The 25204-nt window shown below is 40.1% G+C and overlaps 2 protein-coding genes and 1 long non-coding RNA gene across 5 annotated transcripts; 1 reads left to right on the forward strand and 2 right to left on the reverse strand.

The window, feature by feature from the left end:
* The first annotated feature begins 4476 nt into the window (after positions 1–4476).
* Positions 4477–14480, forward strand: LOC148854052 (uncharacterized). Of its 3 annotated transcripts, none has more exons than XR_016112467.1 (3): positions 4477–4750; positions 11006–14075; positions 14214–14480. It is a non-coding gene; the product is annotated as an uncharacterized LOC148854052 (long non-coding RNA). The 3 variants fall into 3 exon arrangements; XR_016112466.1 differs by having other exon boundaries at positions 4480–4750; positions 11006–11253; positions 13903–14480; XR_016112464.1 differs by having other exon boundaries at positions 11006–14480.
* Positions 14481–15273: 793 nt separating this feature from the next.
* LOC148854053 (neurofilament heavy protein) lies at positions 15274–20744 on the reverse strand. The gene is made up of 9 exons (XM_088985316.1): positions 19878–20744; positions 18899–19645; positions 18397–18804; positions 18179–18243; positions 17874–17948; positions 17121–17220; positions 16947–17018; positions 16673–16783; positions 15274–15732 (listed from the first exon to the last, which is right to left on the reverse strand). The coding sequence occupies exons 1-9, from the start codon at positions 19926–19928 to the stop codon at positions 15673–15675; spliced, it is 1689 nt and encodes a 562-aa protein (XP_088841442.1). The 5' UTR covers positions 19929–20744; the 3' UTR covers positions 15274–15672.
* A 2638-nt stretch (positions 20745–23382) lies between these two features.
* LGT8 (glucosyl transferase family 8) lies at positions 23383–24919 on the reverse strand. The gene has a single exon (XM_088940930.1). It carries the CDS (start codon positions 24623–24625, stop codon positions 23528–23530), a length of 1098 nt encoding a protein of 365 aa, XP_088797056.1. The 5' UTR covers positions 24626–24919; the 3' UTR covers positions 23383–23527.
* Positions 24920–25204: the final 285 nt, after the last annotated feature.

Here is a 25204-nt window from a genome sequence, read left to right on the forward strand (position 1 = left end):
CAATCTGCAGAGGGAGGATGAAGATGGAACAGAGATCTCGGAGGTTCAATTCGTCCTCATCGCCGATGAATGCCTACCATCGTCATCAACCGTCTTACGTGTCACAGTTTAAAAAATAGTAAAGTTGAAGCACATAGGCAGAGGAGGAGAGGGAGATTTTCTTACTTTCTCATCAGTTTCTACTATTAATCATTGTCTCTAACCCAAGGTTCAAAATATTGATACCTGGCGTATCGGGTGTTTCGATACTCCTTTTTTTACCTTTTTTTTTATATTTTTTTCAAAACTGATCCAGGGGAGCCGGTCTAGGACCCCTCCATCCCCTGAACCGGTCAGACCCCTGATACACCCACTGTAGGGGCATATCAAAAGGGTCCCGGAATGATACTTATCGGCCAATACGGGCTGATACGATACTTTGAACCTTGCTGTAACCCATTTCATTTCTCTACACTTCACAGTAGATATTCGATCCTTTGCATCTACATGGTTAATTACGAGATACAAGTTTTCTTCGTCTTTTTTTCCCCTCTGGATTTATAAGTAAAGATAAAAATTGAGGGTTTCTTATCATGATTTCCTGCTATTCTTCCGGGCTTTTTCTTTTGAGATTGGCATGTTATTCTGGGATATACTAATGTAACCGTTTCTGGTCACGTACCATTTTTTGTGATGTATAAATTTTTTGGCTAAGTACCTCGTTATTTGACCTGGGGGTGATGTGCCTTGGTGATGAGCTACTTGGTGGCGAATCGCTTGGTGGAGAACTGCCTGGGGGCGAACTGCCTGGTGGCGAGCTCCTTGGTGGTGAACTGCCTGGTGGCAAGCTCCCTGGTGGCGAGCTCCCTAGTGGCAAATTGCCTGGTGGCGAGCTCCCTGGTGGCAAACTGCCTGGTGGCTAGCTCCCTGGTGGCGAACTGCCTAGTGGCGAGCTCCCTACTAGGCGGCCTGTGACTTAGAGAATGGTGGAGCTCCCTGGTGCAGCGCAACCCGACTGCCCTCTACATGAGGTGGTCTTCTTTCCTTTGTAGGCAGTGGGAGCTGAGGGACCTGCGAGAACTCCATCCTTTCCTCCTCTTTGTAGGCGGCGGGAGCTGAGGGACCTGCGAGAACTGAATCAGAGGACCCGGGGGTATTTTCCCGATGGGGGCTCTCCGACACTTAAGTTAGCACTCTGATTGTAGAGAGCTTTGAAGATGATATTAAAGAAACAAGAGATCTAGAGAGTAGGGATTACCTCCATTTTTTCCATCATTTGGCTTTGGGGGTCGGAGTCCTTATATAGTGGTGTCCTCGCCGGTTAGGTGGGTGAAAAGCCTTCAAACGGTAAGACTCGTCATATCCCATCAAAACCGGGGTACGATGGTGAACTCCTCGAGGTTGTTAAGCTAGCGCTTGTGTCAGGCGGCCAGGTTGGCGCCTGGGCCAGGTTGTTAGGTTGGCGTTTGTGTCAGTCGGCGGGTCGGTGTCTGGGCCAGGTTGTCAGGTCGGCACCTGTGTCAGTCAGCGGGTCGGTGTCTGGGCCAAGTTGTTAGGTCGGCGCCTATGTCAGTCGGCGGGTCGGTGTTTGGGCCAGGTTGTCAGGTCGGCGCCTGTTTCAGTCGGCGGGTCGGTGTTTGGGCCAAGTTGTCAGGTCGGTGCCTGTGTCAGTCGGCGGGTCGGTGTCTGGGCTAGGTTGTCAGGCAGGAGATCTTCCTATGATACGCTAAACTACTCTTCTGTACCGAGCTACCCTACAAGTGGCGACCTGCTCGGGGGAGCTTTGCCGAGCTGCCTGGCTCCTTGGAGATCTGCCTAGCTCCTTGGCGAGCTCTTTGGTGAGCTATCGAACTCCTTGGTGAGTTACTGAACTCGGAGGGTATGCCGTTATGGTTCATCGGTGGGTGTCTTGTGGGTTACCAGGTCCGCCACGTCGAATCATGTGCCAGGCTGATTTGGCCAGGTCGCGCTAGGCCGCGCGCAGGCAGCGCCAGGCCGTGCAGGCCACACCAAGCCGCATGTAGGCCACCCGTAGGCCGCTTGTAGGTCACGCCAGGCCAGCCAAACCGGTGCTCAGGTGAGACACCAACTTGGTAAGTTGTTGCCTTGGTGTTTGCCTAGTTGTCACGAGGTGCCACGTGTCACAATTTCACTGGAGGGCCAAATCTGCCCTCATCAATTGCCCCCCAGTGAAGGGAGTAGATTTCTTTTGGCCCGTAAGTTGACGAGCTGGTAAGTGCTGATCCAATTCCTTAGGCTTCGAGAGCTGCGTGTATGTGGTGAGCTGCCAGTAAGGTGAGGGGGTCTCCGCCAGTTCAGTAGTGTAGCCCTTAGGCTCTAGGGCAACTTATTGTTCACTTTTGCTGATTTTGCTCATGCTGAGGAAGCGACTAGATATTTAGCAATACTGTGGTCCATAGGCTTTGGGAGTGACTCGTAGTATACTCTTCTTTGACTTTTGCCCGTGTCGGAGAGGTGATCGGGTCTTAAGCAGTAATGTGGCTCGTAGGCTTTGGGAGTGACTCGTAGTCTACTCTTTTTTTACTTTGCCCGTGCCGGAGAGACGACCGAGTCTTAAGCAGTAATGTGGCCCATAGGCTTAGGGAGTGACTCGTAGTCTACTCGTTTTTGACTTTGCCTGTGCCAGAGAGGCGACCGGGTCTTAAGCAGTAATGTGGCCCGTAGGCTTTGGGAGTGACTCGTAGTCTACTCTTTTTTGACTTTGCCCATGCCGGAGAGGCAACCGGGTCTTAAGTAGTAATGTGGCCCGTAGGCTTTGCCTGTGAGGTGTCGAGCTATGATTGTGCTGCATCAGCTTCGTAATGCCAGTCACCCACTCCTACAAGAAGCTACTAGGAGCTCGACCTTCGAGGGCAGCACTACTAACTTTAGGTCACCAGCTCACACGGGAGCCTTGGAAGGCTAGACAGGTAAGGGCGCATATGTAGTCTGTTGGCCGCCAACTCCTGCAGAAGCCACAGAGAGCTCATCTTTGTAGGAGGGACCTTGCGGAGAGGACTGATGAGGCATTATCTGAATTGAAAGTAAGGTTGGTAGAGTTACTTAGTCTGTTAGCTCCCTGCATAGTCTTTGAGTTCATAAAAAATGTAAAGTATAAAACTATAGCTTCAATTTCTAAAAAGTGAGGACTTAGCTTTGGTAAGATGAGAACTTAGCTTTTGTAGGATGAGAACTTAGCTTTCTGTAGCGTGTTCCCACAGACGGCGCCAATTGATGTAATCGTTTCTAGTCACGTACCATTTTTTGTGATGTATAAATTTTTTGGCTAAGTACTTCATTATTTAACCCGGGGGTGACATGCCTTGGTGATGAGCTACTTGGTGGCGAACTGTCTGGTGGCGAGCTCTCTGGTAGCGAACTGCCTGGTGGCGAGCTCTCTGGTAGCGAACTGCCTGGTGGCGAGCTCCCTACTAGGCGGCCTGTGACTCAGAGAATGGCGAAGCTCCCTGGTGTAGCGCAACCCGACTGCCTTTTGCATGAGGTGGTCTTCTTTGATCTGTAGGTAGTGGGAGCTGAGGGACCTACGAGAACTCCATATTTTCCTCCTCTTTGTAGGCGGTAGGAGCTGAGGGACCTGCGAGAACTAAATCAGAGGACCCGGGAGTATTTTCCCGGCGGGGGCTCTCCGATGCTTAAGTTAGCACTCTGATTCTAGAGAGCTTTGAAGATGATATTGGAGAAATGAGAGAGCTAGAGAGCAGGGATTACCTCCATTTTTATCATCCTTTGGCTTTGGGGGTCGGAGTCCTTATATAGTGGTGTCCTCGCGGGTTAGATGGATGAAAAGCCTTCAAACGGTAAGACTCGTCATATATATATTTTTAAAAGTTACCCTATTCTAAAAATTATTTTTATTGATAATAAGAACCAAAAGATGTCCTTATCAACTATATATAATCCCTAATTTTTACTATTCAATAAATAGCAATAAAAACTAGAGTTAACAATTTCCATTTTTTTTGAGAACAAAAGTGAAAAATGGAGTTTTGCGTTTTCACTTTTTCCTAATAATGTGAAAAACCACCTCTCAAATCCTATATCTTGAATTAGTGTTTGAGTAGGGGGCTTTAGATGTGCGATATCATGTACCATTTATACTAGTATTGAAAAAGAGTTTAAAAATTATATCAGTAAGTTATGATATTAGAAAATTTTGTAACCAAACAACTGGTATCATACAAGTGGTGGTTATTTATTAAATCTACCGGAGGTTTTTTCAATATTAATTATGTCTTTTTGGCAGCATATTATAAAAACCATCAACCAAACACCTCTTAATCATATTGGATATTTTAACCCTCAACCCAACCCGTATCAAGTTGGGTTGGGCCCTGTAATGTGTGATTTTTATTTTTTTAAGAATAAAATCAGTTGGGGAGCGTCGTGGTCCGTACGTGGAGAACTCAGCAAGTTGTCATTTAATGATGCGCTCTCATTGGATATCCCTACGTGTCTACCATTCATCGTCATCCCAAAACAAAATTCACTTGGAGATTTCTTTAACGTTTTTTGTCCACCCATTTGCTCTGTTATGCTGCCCTGTCATACACTCACATTCTTGTCTCGCTCACTCCTTCCACATCTTCCCTCAGTGATGTTGTATTCTGATCATTCCACTTGCAGGCCGGAGCATCATGGAGGCTTATTAGCGCTCAACGAAAATGCGGTCATCCGCCCAGAATATCTCTAGCTCATACATTCTTCCACAGCTCCCACTTCAGAGTTAAGCTCAATTTCTTTGTCGTTCCCAGTACGTAAGATTTAATTTCTTCTCTCTCGATCTTTTTTCACTTTCCTTGTTTAATTCCAACATGGACATCCTGCTGTTGCTTGTCGATCGGTGATTGGAAATCTGTAGCTGTAGGAAGAAATGACATTCAATTCTGCAGCTTTAATATATACTTTGAGTAACTCATCAATTTCTAGAAAGAGGTGGAGAAAATAAATATACACATGATATGGTGTAGGAAAGATCCATTTTTAATTCTTGATTATTTCTTGGATTAAAACTGAAACCTTTTTTTCAGTCAACGGAAAGGCTGGATAGTTTGATTCAGATCTCAAACGTAGGCTACTTGCTAGCTGGTTCGAATTCATGATCTCTCTCTCTCTCTGCTCCGGGGTATCTATACTTCACACTAGATAATTGGTCGTCCTAATTCCCAATCTTCTGTTAGTCCACCCCATTTATATCTAGTTTAGTCAGTATTGCAAGCTATTATTTGGTGAAAATCCAAAAGTTAATATGGGATTTCCAAACAAGGCCTAGATCTAGAAGGTTGCAAGAATTCGGTTTCTTGTTCTCAAAGAAATCCTTTGCGCGTCTAAAGCATTGCTGGCAACATTTACAAAGCTTGGCGAAGGAAACCTTCTAGCTAGTTATGACTTGATTCATTTATACGATGAAATTTACGTGATAAAAGCTACACGTTCAGTTTCTACTATCCTCCCTTTTGGCTTTTGCACCCACTAGACTTCATATTAGTTCCTGCATCGACAAATTTCATCCCTCCTATTCTCATCATACTCAAGCTTATCCATTGAATCAATAGGAGTACGAAAGAAGGTTATCAAAAACCTGAATAATTAATTATTGCAGCTAGGAAAGGTAAGCTTCTTTTTCTTGTGAGTTATCTCAGTTTGTAGGTAGATGGATGAGAAAACTCTGTTCCGTGGCTGCAAAATGGTTTCAGGGCTTTGCAGCTGCCTGCCGCATATGGTAGTCCCATCACAATTTAAGAAGTGGTGTAGCATAGGTGGGGATTTGGAACAATACATTTGATTCAAAAACCATTAAAAATTTCTGAAAGGGAATAGACTATAAATTTCTCAAAAACTTTGTTTTATCGTTTTACCCTATTATACTCGTCTAGCATTGCACATATTGACGTATTTTGCTGATTGAGACTACCTCTTACAGACTAACTCTTATATTATTATTTATTGTTGGGCTCGGAGCCTCCAACAACAATAAAAGAAGAAAAATGCCAGGAACTTTTTTTTTTTTTGGTTAAAAAAAAAACTGTCAGGAGCAGGAAGTTAATCTACCTGGAGACCGGAGTAGTGCAATTGTTTTGACCCAGAAGAAGGAGAGGAAACGTCCCATCATGGTTTACAAAACCCGACCAGACCGGATGGTCGGGCCAGAAAAACCAGTGATCGGATCCATTTTCCTTTAAAATTGGATTTTTCTTAAAAACCGTTGATTTTAGTCAATAAATCATTAAATTGGGCAGTTAATCGTTTGAATGGTTTTGATCGTTCTTTATTTTTTGTCAGAACAAGCCAATCATTCAGTTCGAACGGTCAGACCGTTCAACCCACTAACCAGACCCTGAACAGTTCAGTCTCTAAATCAGTTTTAAAAACCATGACCATGTATTGAGCTCCATTCTGAATGACCCAAAAGCAAGTTCCTATCAGCAAATAAGGTTCAAAATTGCTTAGTAGGGAAGAAATGATTTCGCTATTGACAAGTTCCTATTGTCCTCCGTTTACAATTTAAAATCCTGAGTTGGAAGAAACAACAATCTATTCTGGGAAGACAGAATTTGTGCTGCACATCTTGCGGTGCCTAATTAATCTGATAAAATACATGAAAAGGAGATCGTTAACTACTAGAAAACACGAAAAAAGTTAATTGAATAAAACCATAGTTCGGGTGGCCTGAGTTAGCAGTTTACACTGTACTGCCTTCTAGCCCTATTAGTAATATAAGTATTTTTTTTTTCTTTTATGGATTAGTAGTAACATTAGTATTGCCAAAACTGAATCGATAAGATGGATTACTTTAGGCCATATTTGGTTTATTGTTCTGGGCCTTTTTTTTTTTTTAATTCTTGTTTGGACAAGAATGAATAATATTATAACGTTTGGTCATAAACTTCTCGCAATTGGCCTCGTTCTTTTTAATATGAAAAATTGTCACCATAGATGTTTACTAACAACTACTGCCATCTATTTTAAAAAATAAAAAAGAATGAAAATTTCCAAAGAATATAATTCTTACTTTTTGAATGTTCAAAAATAATTACATCTTTTGATTAGCTAGCTCGTCCAGGGCCAATTAGATCTATTCTCTACGTTTTACAAACTGAATAAGTGGGGTTAGTGAAAATATTGATAGATTTTACACTATTGCTGGTGGTCTTTAAAATATAATTCGTGTCCTTTTGTTGTTTTTCTTGTTTAAACAGTAGTTTTGAATTCCTATTACGAGTTAAATTCAGAGTTTTGTTTTTTTTTTTTAGAATGAATCTAGTCTTATGTAGTTCAGTGAGTCCTATTACACAGTTGGAGATACCAATTCTTTAATCTGGGTCAATGGGTTTTTGGTCAGGAATCGGGTTTGGGGTAAAATGGAACCGGTTGCCTAGATGACTCCCAGGCCAAATGGTCTGACCATCCGAATCAATAACGGTTCAAAAACCATCATTCTCTTCATCTTTATTTTTTTCCTCAGCCACATCCATATTTCTCCTAGACCCATTTTATGGGATTGGCATGCTTCACCCACTATCCTACGTCAAGGCCTGTGGTCGAATCCTTTAGGCTGTGTTTGGTTATAGTGCAAATTTATTTGTACTAGTACAAAAGCATGGGAGTGTAAATGAAAAATGCAAATTCTTGTTTAATTTTATTTTGTATTTTATTTTATTCTATTTTATGTCTTAATTAGCTTTATTTATAATGCAATCAAATAAAATAAGCTAAAATTTAAAACAGAAATAGATCAGAATTTACACTCACATCATTTGCACCACCATAGTTTTACATCAGTGCAAATTTATTTGCATTGCAACCAAACACAGCCTCAGACTCAGTTTGGAAGGAGTACAAATACAAATATGTTTGCACAGTACATATTTGTATTTGTACTCTTTACAAACTGAGCCTTATTTCTCCTTTGAGGCTTGAGCTCTTATCTTGAAACCGGAGCATAATTCCAAATTAACGCGTCTAACATGGTGGTTGGTGATCAATATTCTATTGGTTTTATCATTTGTAAATGAAGGATCCTGGGCTATGTTTCGGTTTGATAGAAAATAAGAGAGAAACGGAAAGTTACGGGGAGGTTCTAAACAAATGTTGTGAAATTTCTTAAGAACATTCCCTCAAGTTTCTTTTCTTTTGTTAAGAATTTTCTCTCAAGCTTCTGTGTTCTTTTATTTATTTATTTATTTTGTCAAACCATGCCAACAGGTTTCGTTCTATAAAGGTTTGCCTTTGCCCTAATCCAACCTTCAATGCTTCCATCTAACCCAAATTAATAATAGGATAAAATATAAAAACATCCCCTAAACACTTTCACTTTAACAAATACCTCTCTTGAACTTTTGAAAATTTGACATAATCTCCGTTCTATCACCTTCCTGAACGAAAAACGTTAGAATGATGTACCATTTTCTTTTAAATACCCAATTCTACCTTTTTATAAATTATTTTACATACAAAATTACTGGAATGATACTGTTTTTACTTGACAAAAACCTCATTTTAATGGTCATCTTCTAATGTTTTTGTTGAGTTAAAACAAGGTTATTCAAGAGTTGATCATGAGAGGTATTTGTTAAAATGAAATTATAGGAGAGGCTTTTATGATTGTCAGAAACTTCAAGCAAGGTTTTTGTATTTTACCTTAATAATACAGTGTGTGTAGATATAATTTAAGTTGGAATCTAATTTATGGGTTCTAGGGTGTCACTTCCTCAATAGTGAAGAAAAATCAAAACAAACATGAGAAAAAAAATCCCAAACTTTAAAAAGGCAAATAAATCACAAGAATATATATTTTTCTTGGATGCAAGTAGATCTATTCAAGGGTCGGGCTGGGCCGGTCTTTGTCTTTATATTAATAGAATATATCCATGCCCAAGCCTTAGCCTAGCTCGACTATCGTGCTTAAGTTTAGAGCCCAATCCCAACCCTCATATAAAGCTTGAAGCCTGATTAGAATTTTGAAAAAAGTTTTTTTTCTTTTATTATTCACTAAAAAATCTGTTTCATGTATATTAAAAGCCTTTAAACCCAAAATAATGAAAGATATCACTATTACTTGGAAAAAGAGAAGTCCAAACCCAAAATAATAAAAGATCTCACTATTACTTGAACTGGGCCTTTTTAAGAAAGTCCGAGACTAACCCAAAAAAAAGTCAAATTTAATGTTTTAAACCTGAGCCCATAGGTCCAAACCCGACTTGGAATGGGATGGGCCAGGCCAACCTGTCACGCTAACACAGCCTATGAACTGGTCTAGATGTAGAGCTTTTCACGACCTGACAAGGCAAGAACAATGAAACCTCAACATGACTCGGGTTGAAGCATAACCTGACCCTATACCTGAATAAACCTTACTTTTACCCAACCCCATAAGATCGGGTCAAGCCAGATTTACTGTTTTAACTGGACTCAACATGGTTTCAAAACTGGGACCCACCACAAGACCGTCACCCACATGTGGGAACTCAGATAATGTTGGAATGGAATGTCCCAGCCGTATAATATCTCCCAATGTTGTTATTCATGGGAAGATGTATATAGGGTGGGATGTGCTGTGAGGTTGAGGTGTACTCTGATATAAAGAAGAAAATCCAGATTTCCTAAAACCCACCTACCAATGGGAGTTTTTGTTTATTGCCCCTGCTATATTGCCATATTCCATGTTTATTGAGAAAGCTTTTGGGTTTGGCAGCTATTTTTTGATCATCCACTTGCTTGATGATTCTATCTGGTATGAAAAAGTTCAGTGCAGCCGACGCGTTTTGGATTCTTAATAATGGATTAACCAGAGAGAGAGAGAGAGAGAGTCAGAGACGCGTTGTATTCCCAGATGCTATCAGAATTATTCAGAAACAAATTAAAGACCCCGGAAGCTTCGACTTGTTCTTCGACGAAGGCGAACATGAAACTCTCTCTCTCTCTCTCTGTGTCTGATCGTTGGTAAAATGTGATAATTCGTCGTTACATTGTAAATGTCGAACAAGATTAAGACGATGACGACGACGTATTAACGTGGAGGAGGAGAGGAAGAATACCAGGAGGCAAGGGCCCATTCCCACCAAAAAGAAAATATGAAGAAGAAGAAGAAGAGCATAAAAGAATACTAATAAAAGAAAAAAAAAAAAAGGAGTAATATCCTCCTCCTTCTTCTCTCCGTGAATCAATCACAACAATAATCTTGCTTCTTTTTCTCCTTCAACTTCCCAAGCTTCCCTGTCTTTTCCCCAGCCAAAATCCCGACTAGAGTACGAGAAGGAGAAGAACCACCCTGCTTATTCTTGTCCCTCAAATTCACCGAATTTCTATTTGGTCCCTTTGCAAACTCTCATCATTTCCCAATTCCAACGGACGATAGAAAAAGCAAAACTATAATACAATTATGAGCACTTTTATCAAGTGGGTGAAATCTAAGTTCTTCAAGAAAGAACAAAACCAGGTTCGGGCGGCGTCAGAGTTCCTGGTTCGGGATCCGACGGAAGGACTAGACCAGCTGCTGCACCGGGAATTGATGGAACTGGAATAAACCGACCTGTTGCTGTTCCGACCATGAGAACTCTGATTATGAGTTTTGGCGTGGAGAGCGTACTAGGTACATCAGTGGGGTTATTTTTGGTTGCAATGAACATGGATTTTGATCATGTTGGCGGAGAAGGAATTGGGCTAGACCCCAAGATATTCGGGCACCACCCCGTTTTGTTCAAAGTGTTCCTCGGCGCCGACGTGGTCTGCATGGTCTGTTCATCGACGGCGTATCTGCTTCCCGGATCAAACGCCGCAATCCATCTCCGTATATGTGCATCGTGTGCACTACTTGTTTCCATCTCCATCCCAATCGTCAGTATGATGAGTATATAGATTAATAGTAGTGGTAGGCTAGTAGCCATCCATCCCAACCAGCTGCAGGAGTAGTCTTGAAGTCTTAACGGAGTTGCTGTCAGTACTGTTTGTTGAAACTTCGAAGCCATGAATTCTTAGCTAGTGTTTTACTTTTCTCTTTCTTACGCAGGATTGAATGTGGCATATTGATGACTCTTTCTGTGAGAACAGAGAAGCTTCAGTAGGAAATGTGATTGGAAGCGGATCGCCTTATATCCATTGAAGATCCCTCGGGCATCCCCAAAACATGGTTCTTAATTCCTTCGATTTTCTCATCAACAACTTATCATGCCAATTATAAGAAGTTGATGGAATATTTGTTTTCTTGGGTGCAATTTCAACAAAGCTCTAACCCTGTGGTTGAATTCTATTCCAATCGTATGGTTCTTTCTCTAGATCTTTTTATGGTTGGGTAATCAAGCAACTATATATAAATTTTTTTTTTTAAATTGCTTTCTTTGATGATGAGATGGGGGCTTAATTATATGCAGTAAACTTCTGATTTTCTTCAAGCTCATGCATCTACCCCATGTTTTTGTAAACCAGAAGAAAAATCTAGTTCATGTTTCTAGAAGTTATTTATGGCTTCAAGCTAGCTCCTAGCTAGGCTCTGGTAGTTCAATTCTCATCTTTCAGATATTGGTTTTTGCTTAGCACACTAATTAATTCTTCTTCTACAATTAAACATCATTGGTTTCAGACGCCAATGATATTAATATCTCTATCCAAATTATACACAGCTATTATTTCTGTAGGTGGCTTTATCAATTCTAAATTTAATATGAAATATCTAGCTTGATTGTTACTTGCATGGTATCAAGGTCCCCTGTTTATGAATGATATGTCATGTTTCTTAGTCCAAAAAAGAAAAATACTTGATTTCTTACAGCCTCCAATATAATCCTCTACACCTTCACAGTTCCAATTAATCTTTTATCTTACAAAATCTTATTATAGCTTTATAATATATAAATATTCTTATTTAAATTTATAATTCCACTAACTAGGCCTATCAGTCACACTTGATAGTTGATGCTCCACTTCTACTTATATTGTTGCATCTTTTCATGTTACCATCTTTTCTTTCTTCTCTTTTTTATTTTTTTTTTCAGTACTTAATTCCGAATACAGTATAAGATCTAAATATGACTATTTGGATAGCTTTTCTTCTTCATGATTTCTATGCATTTTTTTAATCCCTTTCGATCTGTCATTAAAGTATATCATTGATGAAACTCACCTTGCTATGCATCCTGTTTGTATGCGTGCTAGAGACAAAACAAAATTGATTATAATAGCAGGGATAACTTTGGGGTTGTGAATGTAATGAAGATGTTAAACTCAGAAACAGAGAGAGAGAGAGAGAGAGAGAGAGAGAGAGAGAGAGTATAATTAAATTATATTCTTTTTAATGTGATACATTTTTTTTTTAATTTTATTTTACATAAATCTATATATTAGACCTTTTTTCAATACAATTTAATTTATAAATGATGAAGCATTAAAAGTTAAAACTAGTAAAAGGGGACCCAAAGCAAAATTTGCTTGTGCAGGGGTATTTTTGTTCATTGCAATTCGATTTAGGAAAAGGAAACCCTATTCTAACGTGTATTTAGTAAGAGAACAACAAATGACATATCAAAGAAGTATTATGAGAAGTTTTTAGTTTAGTTTAGTTTGGTTTATTTTATTTATAAACAACTAAATAATTATTTTTCTTAAAATTTAAGAATTATTATAATTAATTTATAATATTATCTTTTTTTTTCAATTTTGGTGTTCTTTATACGAGGCTTGCGCCTCACCAATTTGAGGCGCAAGGCAATGAGGCGTAAGTCTAAATGGAGACCATAGCCTCTTAGTAGAGGGGCAAGGTGCCCAAGGCTAGATGTTTTGGCTCCACCTCGCCTCAATGTGTTTTAGAACCATAGGTTCACTGGCTCTATATTAAAATTTAGGTCTTTGAGTTTGATTGAACTACACTCATCAAAACCTTCAAAAAAGTATAGCTGAGAAGATCATACAGGATCTAGTCTAATCCACATCGATCCATTGGATTGTTAATCATAGCTAGTGACCAGTTGCTCAAATAATGATCTCTTAAAGGCTCAGTTTTGAAGCAGTATAAATGCAAATATGTACAGTGTAAATGCATACAAAATAATATAAAATATAAGGTTTTACACTCTAGATATTTGCCTTTTTACTCCTTCCTGTTTTACTAGGGATTTTTGGGAAAATAGATAAAGATATCTGTTGATGTTTCCCTAATAAGCGAACAGTTGGTCATTAGTCATCTGCCACTTCTTGTCTCCTCCATATCTCATTTAACTTAAACATGAAGTTAATTTAGTAGCTGAGGTTGCAGCCATGGTTTTAAAAAATGAACTGGTGACCGAACCGGTCAGGGGTTCGGTTACTAGTTCGAACGGTCTGACTGTTCAACCCGAATGGCCAGCCCGTTTTGACAAAAAAATTAAAAAATTGAAAAACGGTCAAAACCGTTCGAATGGTTCGAACGGTTAACCAGCTGGTTCAGCAGTTTGCTGATCAAAATCAACGATTTTGGGGAAAAAATGGTTTTGGGGGAAAACGGAACCGGCCAAGTGACTGATTCCCAGTTTTTCTGGTCCAACTGTTCGGTCCGGTCCGGTTTTGAAAACCATGGTTGCAGCAACTTGAAGTGGGCTTAATTAATTACGCCTTTTTCATGTCTCTCTCTTTTCACTTAGCCTCATGTTTTGTATTCAGTAAGAAGCTCTACTCACAAGTCTGAACATGAAAAAGAATGACATTGTTTAGAAATCAAAACAGATTGCTCTGTCTGTCGATCAAGAGATGGTATGTAAGTATGCATGTATGTATGTATTATGCAGTCAAGAAGAAACTAGTCAATTCAGATGCAATGCATGACTTACAACAGTAAAATTTGAAGCAATAGTATGATCTCTTGGATTTGATGCATCTATGAACAACCTTTTTAACCCTAAAAGCAAATTTCTATCTAACTGATTGATGTAAGCGCAGATGGCCCTGTCCAATCGCAGGGAAATGAATTTACCATGTTGTCTTCAGCCAATCCAAGCATCAACACTGATCATCTATGGGATGGTTTTAGGGTTTATCTTCTGTTAATCTGTTCTGTTCGAAGATCATTGCATGAAAAGATGGGGGAAGAAACACATGTCTGAGACATGCATGTATATTTTCATTTCTACTCCCGTTCGTTACATACATACTCCTTGAAATTGAAAATATTTCCTTCTGCTGGAGTATATATGCTGATTAGTAATGGCCTTGAATTCGGTAGAGCTGATGTCCCGATTCTTTTCGTTCAGTATCGTAGCATATATTCAGAAAGCTTCATTCAGTATCGTAGTAGCATATATTCAGAAAGCTTAAGATCGAGAAGACGCCTATCTCAGCCTTGAGCTGTTCAAACGTTACAACATTCGAATGTAAAGAGAGGGGGTGAGACTGAAGAATTCTTTGCTGCAAGCCTATCGGACGCGATTCATATATAATTTATTCATAGGCCCCTTCTTGTTCTTTAACTTAGAAGTTATGTCCTTCGCGAGCTTACATGATTCATGGCAACAAATTCACTTATGTCCTTTTGTGTGTGCATTTACATGTCTACTCTAATTTTTGTTGTGAATGTTTTCAAATTGAATTATGAAATTTTATTTCCTTTTTAAAACTATGGGGCTCGGCTCGGACGGTCACCACATCTCTCTCTCTCAATATAAAAAGTGGTCACAGAGGAGAGAGCATAATATGGACTTGCGGCAAGAGAATTTGGCTTGAACTTGCCACCTGGTGAAAACAGTACTAGACAGGGCTCGTTTCAATCCTCAACTCGGTGCTAGAAGTAGGTCATGGACTGGACGTGTAATATGCGGAAAGATAAGGGGCTGTTTGGTTCGCAGTCGGAATTGAAATCAGAATAACCTATTCCCATAACTTGTTTGGTTCAGACAGGAATGAAAATGAAAACTGAAATAAGAAGAAATGAAATTTCATTTCTTCAAATGAAATGGAAATGACCATTCCTTCAAATGGGGAATGCCATTCCATAAAAAATGGAAATGGGATTCTGATTCTACCCAACTAAACATTTGGAATCAAAATAGCCCATTCAATTTCCAATTCCAGACCCCTCTTCCTGCAAACCAAACGGGGCCTAAATTTTGTCCTTAATTCACATCAACCATAAACGCATCGAGGTTCTGGTCCGGATTGAACCACCACCTTTGGATCAAGATTTAACCGGAATGGTCCACACGCTGGTTATACTTGAGTTGGTTTGGTTTAATGGGCTTTGGAACTTTATGAGAGGGTAGGGTGGTTATGTAACATAACCATTAATGGTAGATTGATCCACGTTTACAGCTTCCATGCATAAAAAGATTTCGGGAAACTTGAAAACCTTGTGCGAATACAAGCCTTTCCGTTTTGGGCTCCACTAGATTCTCTAGCTATAGTACACACACCTGGCTGAGCTCTCTTTCAACTATTACTAGAATCCACCACAACAGAAAAAGATCAATCATGTGAACTGCCTATTGACACTATACATATTATCCAGCCTACTAGGCTGTTACTCTCATCAATGGCTGCTGGCTGCTTATAAAGCAAGAACATTACAATGTAGGCCAGACTTTTCATTATAAAGGAGAGAAAAAGCAACAAGCTGGGACGGTTACTTATCTCAGTGCCTATTTCAAGACGAACTGATCTACATTTGATACAATAGCATATTTTCTTCTGGTTCCTCGACAGCAGTCTAGCAGATTATCATGAAATTGTATCACCTGTGGACTCGGGTCCATGACGAATCCTATGATTTTGACTTCCCTGTGAAATTATAAAATGCATCATAAATATTGTCAACAGAAGAAGGAACAAGTACATATCTGAGTGTAAATATCACTAGAAATTCAAATATCTGAGTGTAAGTAATACGTGTATTATGTAAGGATTTTCCTTCCAATTTTAGTTTCCATAGATGAGACAGCTAGACAGAGAATGAATATAGGATTTGCACCAACTTTATCAGTTAAAATTGCAAATTCATTCCAATTTGCCTACCGATTGTCAGGCTTAGGAGTTCATTATATTTGGATTTGGGTGTCAACCAGAAATTTCAAGATGAATGCTTGGTGGGCAGAATGAGTATACCAAGATAACAGTTATTGCAAAAGCTGTAACACGTGAGGGCCCACCATGTTAGGCAAAACCCATTCGACATGCTGGCCCACTAAAATGATGCACCTAGTGAAGATAATGAATATGGTAAAAAAAAAAACATAACACTTGCAGAGAAGTATCATGGCTGTTAATACCCAAGGTTCTTCTCAGGCCTTTGCTCAACTTCAGCTTATCAACCCCCCACCCAACACAAAGAAGGGTATATTCTTGGCTACTCTGCCCCACCACTAACTGTAATAACGACCAGAACCAACCTTGGTTTCAGAATAGTCCATACAAAGCCTAGAATTGATGAATGAAAAATAAAGATAAAGGTTATTACATGGATCAGAAATTGTCCAAACTGGTAATAAAAAAGAAGAGAAAGGTCTCGTGAAGCATGATCCATGTGTGTGTCATTTCCTTGTTCATCAAGTAACTTCCCTTTTGAGGAGGAATCATTAAAGCAATTGGAACATTGGTGAGATAGGCACTTTTGAAGGGATACAAAATGAGAATTTACTCGAGCAACTTGAAGTAGACAGTTTAACTTGATGAAAGATATTCATGAATTATAATGACAAATGATATAGAGGCCACAGAATACCTTATCTATACGAGTTTTTGACATCCCCCGTGTCCGATAAAAATCGGGCATTGGTGTAGCTTTGAAATTAAGACTCTGTCTCAGCTTTTTAATCTCTGCTTCTTTCTTCACCTGCATAATACATTACAATGTATCAGACGCTCTTGGAATGTTGATATCCTGTACGAAATGATTTATCTGTATTCTCCTTAGCCTTTCAGGTGGGTCTTATGCCCATCAAAACTGTGGTCTAACTTGTGCTCCAACTAGAGGTATTTGTTATCTGAAGGGGTACCTTTGTCTTTGACCCCAGGGGCATAGTTTCCACTTCCTTAGCATTAGACTTCTCCTCTAGTTTCTTAGAGAACTGAAATAAAGTGTAAAAATTTGATTCATCACAAAATATCCTGATCATTTAGGCTTGAAAATAAATATAATATGTAGAAAAGAGAATTAGGTTCATGAATACCTCTTTTTGTTTCTCTGCTCTCTCATCACTTCTCAATCCAAAAGAAGAAGATGGGACAGACTTAGCACTTGTCTGACTAACACCAGCTGCTCTGAGAGCCCTGCCATAAAGCAACCGATTCAGCATTGAGCTTTCAATATAAATACCAACCAAATATTCACAAAAAAAAAAAAAAACACACATTTTCTTTATTGATGAAACAATAAGAACTATGGGTTTTGTTCAGGAATTAAAGCTCTTTTTCTATTAAAGGATGTGTCCGGTATATATAATACACATGCACAAATTGGTTTGCAGCCCAATCCTCATTTTGCCCACTATTGATTGGACTGCATTCCAAGAATTTCCCAAGTCCAAGCAAGTGCTCACCTACCTTTTACTAAGCTGCCAAACAACCTATGTGTTAGTTGCAGAGAAACAGTTGTCAAACCAGTATACACATTATACACATGCAAATAACGGTTTGCAGCCCATTCGTCCTATTGGATACTATTGGATCTATTGGATGGACTAGAACAAGCGTTCACCTAGCTTTTACCAATCCTTCCAATGACATAACCATTAGTCCAAAAGAAACAGTTGTCAAACCAGTGTAATTTGATCTAGGTCCATTGTTTGCCAATAAAAAATAAATCAATAACAATGTCCAAATGGGCTTTTATATTTGCATGACTCATAAGCATGTGTATCAAATTTTCAAAACAAATTCTAGAGTAATTCCGATTATCATTCAACCCAATTAACAAATCTTACCCTGCTGAAGCAAAGTTCTGTCTTGGACCCACTTGCTCTGTTTGATATCTGCCCTTTTCCACTCCCTTCCTGGTACTGTACTTAGTAGGATAAAGATTTAGAAATTAGATCATTCTGAGGTTTATAGAAGTTGGATGAATGAAAAGAGACAGCAACTGACATGTATCCATTACTGTAACTATCTTCTTGCAGAAAGTTAACAAAAACTAGAAAAGAATACACATTTCAAAGCAGATACATTGCATGCATGAATGCAGGTATTTATCTAAGTAAGCAGAGTTGTTTACTCGTTTTGTGAACATTACCTTTGCTTCTCCTTTCGCAGATTCATTGAAGCAGACATATTTCGTTCTGTTCCCTTGACCAAGACCTGCAAAAGCCAAATGGTGAGAACAGAGACACGTAAAACTGAAGAACCACTCAGCAACCTACATGCTGCCATCGATAAAGATAACAAGTAGAAAGACTTGGTTCAAGTGTTGGCATGGCAGTCAATAAAAGGTAAAATGACCAAATCATAAACCTGCTGGGGGCCCAAAGGTCTTGTTTCGCTGGAAGTTCTTTGTTGGCTTAAACTGTTCTGAAATGTCTTAAATGCTTTTTTAACAATTTCCTTATCTCCCATTTTTTCCATTATGAAAGATCTTCTCGTTGTGGCATGAGTAGCAGAATCAGAATTTGTGGGTTCCAGACTAAGAGACAGGTGCAGTGTGGGAGTTGAATTCTTGCTTTCCACCGTTGAAGGATTCTGTTTCTTTGGTAAAGACGAACGGCTTGCCTTCCTTGCAGAAGTCCGAGAAGCAGATGTCACAGTGGTAGCTGATGCAGACTTAGACACCCTAGGGGTAGAAATTTGTGGTGATATCTGTATTGGTGTTGCTGGTTTTTTCCTTTCTCTTACCAAATTCTTATGTTTGATGACAGGAGTTCCCTGAAGAATTCCATTTGAAACGATGTTCAGCAACTGATGTCTACAGCAATGGTTTCTGCAAAAGACCAATTACAAAAGAATTTTGGTACTTCACCTTAAGAGATTCCTTCGGCGGCTTCAATTTAGCATCCTCAACCTTTTTATCTTGAATGTTACTTTTCTCATTACCCGGCTGTTGTGGCACTTCCATTGGGGACTGAAATTCTGGAGAACGATTGTCTTCTTTAACTAAATCAACCATCTCCCGTTTGTTCGATTTCGGGCTCTCTGAGGTTTCCAGTTCTTCCATTCCCTCAACCAATGAAATTTGGCACGCTACCTCAACGGTAGCATACTTGTTCGACTCTGGAACCCTAGCAACCTTGTTTGGCTCATCCATAATAGCTCCCTCATCACTTGGCTCTTGGCATTCTCCAGAGACCGTATTATTCTCGTTTGGCTCCTCAATATTGGTGATACAGGAAACACTGGTTGAGTTGCTCTCCAGCTCAGTGGCTTCAGTAGTTCTCTCAAAGTTCGATGGATCGAACTCAGCATTATGCCCATGGACATTCCCAACTAGATCTCCGTTACTTGCTTCATGTAACCTCAGTTTATCAGCTTCCATTTGCTTCTCCTCTTCAAGCAGTTGAGCCCTTCGAGCAGCAATCTTCTTGTAATGGGCTTCAAAATAAGCCTTCTTCTGAGCAACCGATCCGGGGGTGGAACACTTCTCAACTTCTTCCAGGTACTTGTTTGGCGAGAAAGACGACCATCTCTCCCAAGACAAAGAGTCGTTCTCAAATCTTCCAAACGAGACCGATACCTCAAGAACAGACTTAGAAGAAGCTGGTTTTTCCATCTGTTGGTTTCATAGGCAACAAAACAACCACTAAAGTTGAAGCAAGAAACGGCAGGATACATCATAAAAACGACCAAGCAGAAGCAAGAGTAGAACTTGAGAATTTTGCAAACACATACATACAGCCGGAAATCAACGAACATTCATCGACAAACAAAAACACAGAACATGGAAACAACAATTATAACGAAATTAAAGAAGTAGGTTGGGGAAGACAGTTCCAGTTGGTTACCCCATTTTCGCCTTCGAGAGCATCCATCGTCGATTCGACCATATAGTTCATCTCTAGAAGATCAGGATCGAGTTCAGAGCTGTCCCTGAAAGAGGGATAATTAAAACCTCGCAGCCAACATGTGACACCGAACAGTGATCAGTACAAGAAGATTAGAATGGAGACAAAAGAGAAGAAAAAGGGAGGATAGAACCAAGAAAGTGAAGAAGAACGGAGAACATGTGCCTCCATCTATTTCCTTTTGTTCTCCCCTTGATAAACTTGAAGAAGCTTTTTACCGATACTAGATCCTTGTTTGTTTCTGATTATTCTAAAGAATAACTCCAAACCCAATTACCCCACTCATCATCACCAGAATTATTGTTGTGTAAAGCCAGGTTGTTCAGAAGTATCCAGAGCCCTAGAACTTATCCAAAACTATTCCATTATCTTCTTCATGCTTTTCAGCAACCTACTGAGAATGTATCGCAGAGATCATTCTGCAATTTTCTTTTCTTTACTGCACTATCTTTCATACACAGTGTTGAGAAAGTACACATTGATGGAAGAGAAATGGAAAGGTTAAAAAGGTTGCCTGATATTTAGCGAGTTTACACGTGACCGTAGAGCGTTCAATCAAAAATCAACCAGGCCCCAGCCCGACTACTTCCACGTCTCGTCTGGGCCCATCCATCAAAATGGGTTTGGGTGTTGAAAGGTATGGAGGGCACGAGCCCACTTGTGTTCGAGCATTGTCGGCCAGCTTTACCTTGTACTCTCTTCCAAATCTACTGCTACTGCAGTGCAGTGCAGAAGAAGGGTGAACACTGAATATAAATCTCATTAACTACATTGTTAGGATCATATTTTTGGAGTTCCGAGTTGGTTATGATATTTGATAGGCCTAACAAATTCATTTCACCCACATCTTGAATTAATGTAAAGGGTAGGGCCCATTTGTATTGACAGTTGGGGTCCATATCCTTGTCATTGGCCTTTCAAGTTTCAAGCCCCACCCACAAAATGAATAAATTGGGCTTCCATTAGGAAGCCCACAAACCAACCTCAGCTTAACTATAGTCTTTGTGTATATATGGTTCTAGTCTTACCAAATTGAGTATCTTATTAATTTTTAAGTGCCATTTCAGAATAAATCTAGTTATTGTCGGCCAAAGCCTATCAAGCAAGCAAATCTGATTTCCCTTTCTGGCTTTCTCATCTAAATCTGAATTGCCTTACTTCTACTTCGTTATTGCTCCCTTTCAAGCTCTACTCCTCTCCTTCCACTTTGGTGTTTGTTATGTGGTTCAACTGGATCTGATTAAATTTGTTATGTCTTCTTTTAGTTCTGTCTCACTCGAGATAGTTCAAAGGGCCAACTTTGATCATTTTCTGAAGTCAATGGTATAGATCATCTTAATGGTTGCTGGAACATATTGTAAATTCTGTTTATGTTTTTTCATTAGATGTTTGTATTTGGTAAAACCAAGAAATATAATAGTTACAATCGTTTATGACAATCAGGCGCTATTAAGTTGTTGACATGCACAAAAACCAAAATCCACTTTTATTATTCTCCATACATACGAAAGAAGGAATAGGATCTACTTCTCACACAGGTGTCACGAAGGAATGGGATCTACTTCTCACACAGGTGTCACGAGTGACTCCTTTGCCGCGCCATCAAGCACCTACCATGAGCCATCAGAATGCCAACCGCGTGCCTTCAAGGTGTCTGCATGTGTGTCATGGGTGGGCTACGCATGTATTTTGTAAGGGGGGACCGTCAATGGCGTTATTGTAAATACATAGTATGAATTTTCATTCTTTTGATGTTTCTTACTTTCACTCCCCCAAAAGCTTAACGTACTCTTTGAGGGGAGGTAGGTAGTCGAGTGAGTTCATGAGCGTGTAAAGGTTAAGCACGAGATCCCCTCGACACTATACTGTGTGCTTGTGCTTACCATTGACTAATGCAATACAAGTTACCTTTTGTCTAATTTGTGTGTATTTTTGTTGCCTGGTGTGTGTTGTTGCTTGCTTTCGTAGGCTTTCTCGACCCCATCGAGCGCCACACGGGGCCTCGCTGATTAACCCCGTGACATAGGGGCACCTCACATGCATATCCACAATGCATTAGGAACATCTCCGGTGAATAATAACTTATAAATAAGAGAGATGTTCCCAATGCATGGTATGATGTACATGTGAGGCACGAGTGAAGTGCCCTATATAAAGAGAAGATCATATCTCACGAAAAAAATACTGAAATAATCAACATTCACTGAATAAACGCCCACGAAACCAAACACCCTATATAAACTTTTATCTACCAAAAAAACACTTTATCCAACCACACTGATCGATCCACCCAGAAAACTTTGGTGAATTAGAACCAGGTTTAGGAATATTGTCTTTATGACCTCGTCCGGTTCCGTCCCTCGCTTCCTTTTCATCTTTCCCTTTTTGGTCTTTTGTCTCTCCATTCTTCTTTTGACCTTCCATGAGAAGCGACTGACAAACCATTCGATCAAATTTATATTCGAACTGTTTTTCTGATCCCTGGAGTTTGTCAAATTGGCTCCTTTTCTCTTCCCCTTCTTGGATGGTGAAATTTTCGTCTGTAGTTAGCCTCCTTAGGAATAGGACACCTTGATGGGTTGATGTGCCCATCTTCCAAGAATATATTGTCACGTTGTTAGTTATTAGGTAGATGTGTCACCCCTCAAAACTATCCCGTAATCTCGTTGTCTGTTGTCTCACTGAACTCGGTGCACAAATTCACTAGCCTCTAGCCTCTATATAACTATAAATGCGAGCAACCTTTCACACAAGAAGACATAAAAGAGCGTTCCTTTTCAAGTTTTTATCAAAAAGCTCACTGTATGCATGGTACATAACTATTAACTACATATTGTCCCTTACCACGTCTATTGACGTAAAAGCCCTCCGGTTGGGCCGAGCTGGGTAATCACAGAGGAAAATGAAAAGTTGAAAAGTTGAGTTGAAATTGACTTCTTCACGCAATAACGAATACGTCTCCTTGAGGAAACCGGAACCAGTCAATCAGTGCAAGCCCCATTCGAGCAGTCTTTGTTCCTCCTTTTTGAGTGCCAAAAAAATAGGACAGGTGTTTGATTTACATGCTGAAGGCAGCAACCCCGAACCAAAAGGCCAAAGAAGCTTCGAGAAAACGGAAGAAAATGGTCAAGATTCCCTTTTACATCTCTCTACTCTTGGCAGCCGAAACCTGAAACGGACGGAATCAAAACCAAATCAGGAACAAACAACCGAAGAATCTATGAAACATGTGAACTGCATATCGATTGATAAATCTTTCTGAGATAATTCTTCCTTAAAAGAGAACGAGAAATCAAAGCCACCTCTTCACACGTGGGTGCCATAAACGTTGCCAGATGAAACAGCGCATACACAAACTTCTTCTTTGAAAGAAAGAGAACGAGGAATAAAGAAGAAGAGATCCGCCATGAGATATAACAAATCAAACAATCAAAAAGGGGGAAAATTTGAAAATCCAATCTCTTCTATTATCTTCGGTATACACATGTGAAAGAATCGCCTTGGACGAATAAAGATAGAAAAGAATCAAAGAAGAAAAAAATTCAAAATCTGATTAAAAACGATCTGTGCAAATGTCGCAGCCGTTGTTTCTATTGTGTTTGTTGTTGGTGCTGAGGTTTGTATAGATCATAAGGTGACCAGAGATGATCAAGTGGGCATGGGGTACCAGCATCCAGTCTCTCCCACGGTTTCCCTTTGCCGCTCCAATGCAGCAAACTCACTGGACCAGGATGCAAAGACCTGCAGCTACCCAGTACGTTATCCCCACCAAGACCATGTTGGTTCCATCTGTGATCGATAGCTTCAACATCTCCGGCAAAAACAAGTAGGAATGGCGGAAGCGAACCCAGTTCGTAGATCCTCCTCTCTTTCTGTAATTCCATCCAGCCCTCTATTCTCTTCCTGTAATTGCCCTGCCTCCATCTCACCAGATCCATCACCATCACACCCGTATTAAAGTAGCATGGCTTCCTCCCTAAGAAAATCCTCGACATAGCATGATCAGACCAAAATCCGTCCGTGAAATATCTGGTAAAATTCGCGTGACAATACTCGGGCGCACCAATGACTCGAAGCCCACTGAGGGAGATGTTCCAGAGCTTCTGTATATCATCAACGACGACGAGATCGGAGTCGAGATAGATGACACGATCGACGCAGGGCTCAAGTATCTCAGCCAAATAGTTTCTTGCATAGTTTAAGGGGTTCTCGAGGGCTTGGCGAATGGAAGAAGAGATGAGATTTTTGACGACGGTTTCTTTGAATAGATAAACCTTGAAATGCAGAGAAGGAAAAGTAGAGCGGACAACTTGATCGAGGGATCTTGGACTCGCTGGATCGGACTCTGCGACTATGAAGTGGAAGAATACATTATCAGGGCAAGAAGCATGCCTAAGAACGGAGTGAACCGCAGATATGGAACCTCGAAGGTATTCCGAGTCAAGAGTCATGGCGATGTGAACATGGGAGGGATCGCATGACGTTATGCAACCTTTGAAAGAGGAGACTGGACATTCAGCACCGTTTCGGTACCCCGGCGCTTCGGCGAATGCGGGCAACCATCCTCTGTCACCGTTTTCTTTGATAGGAAACGATCGAATGGCATGAGACGGCTCTAAGAGAACAAGAAGGGGAAGAAGGACGAATAATGTGAGAGTGAAGGGAACAGTTGATTGTAAAGAGAGCATTTTCGTTTCAGAGGAGAAGGAGAAGTGGCTTCGGTTTATATTAGTTATTCATGCCGTTGATGATGATTTTTATATCGACGCCATTACAACAAAGAACGAAAGAAGAAAGGGAAAGAGGAAGGATCAAAGAAAAAGACGTCTAGAATCTAGAGAGGAATGGTCAAGAAGGAGGAAGAATGAAATCGCAGACGCGGCGGCCTCTTTCTTCTTTATCGTTTATATAAATTGATAAACTAAACGCGGTTTCGGTTTTCCATGTTACTATTCGGGGGTTTGGTATACAGAGGAGAGGACGCGGGTACATTCTGCTATGCTCCCTTTCAAGTTTCAAACTCTCAAGTCTCAACCGCTGAACAAGAACTATTTCGGGGGCTAAAGTTAAAATGCTTAAATTTTAAAAGGGTGAAATCTTATTTTACTTGTTTTTTAGGTTATTTTAGTAATTAGATATAAATATTAATATTAATGTTTACCTAATGACCAAACAGCTGGGCATTCATGCCGCCAGCTGTGAATGATATTTGACGGCTGCAGCAATCAGACTGGCATGGAACAGAGAGGGAGAGAGAGAAGTCTGGA

Source organism: Nelumbo lutea, chromosome 4, assembly GCF_056320005.1.
Source record: "Nelumbo lutea isolate HS-2025 chromosome 4, American lotus-T2T, whole genome shotgun sequence".
Lineage (NCBI taxonomy): Eukaryota > Viridiplantae > Streptophyta > Magnoliopsida > Proteales > Nelumbonaceae > Nelumbo > Nelumbo lutea.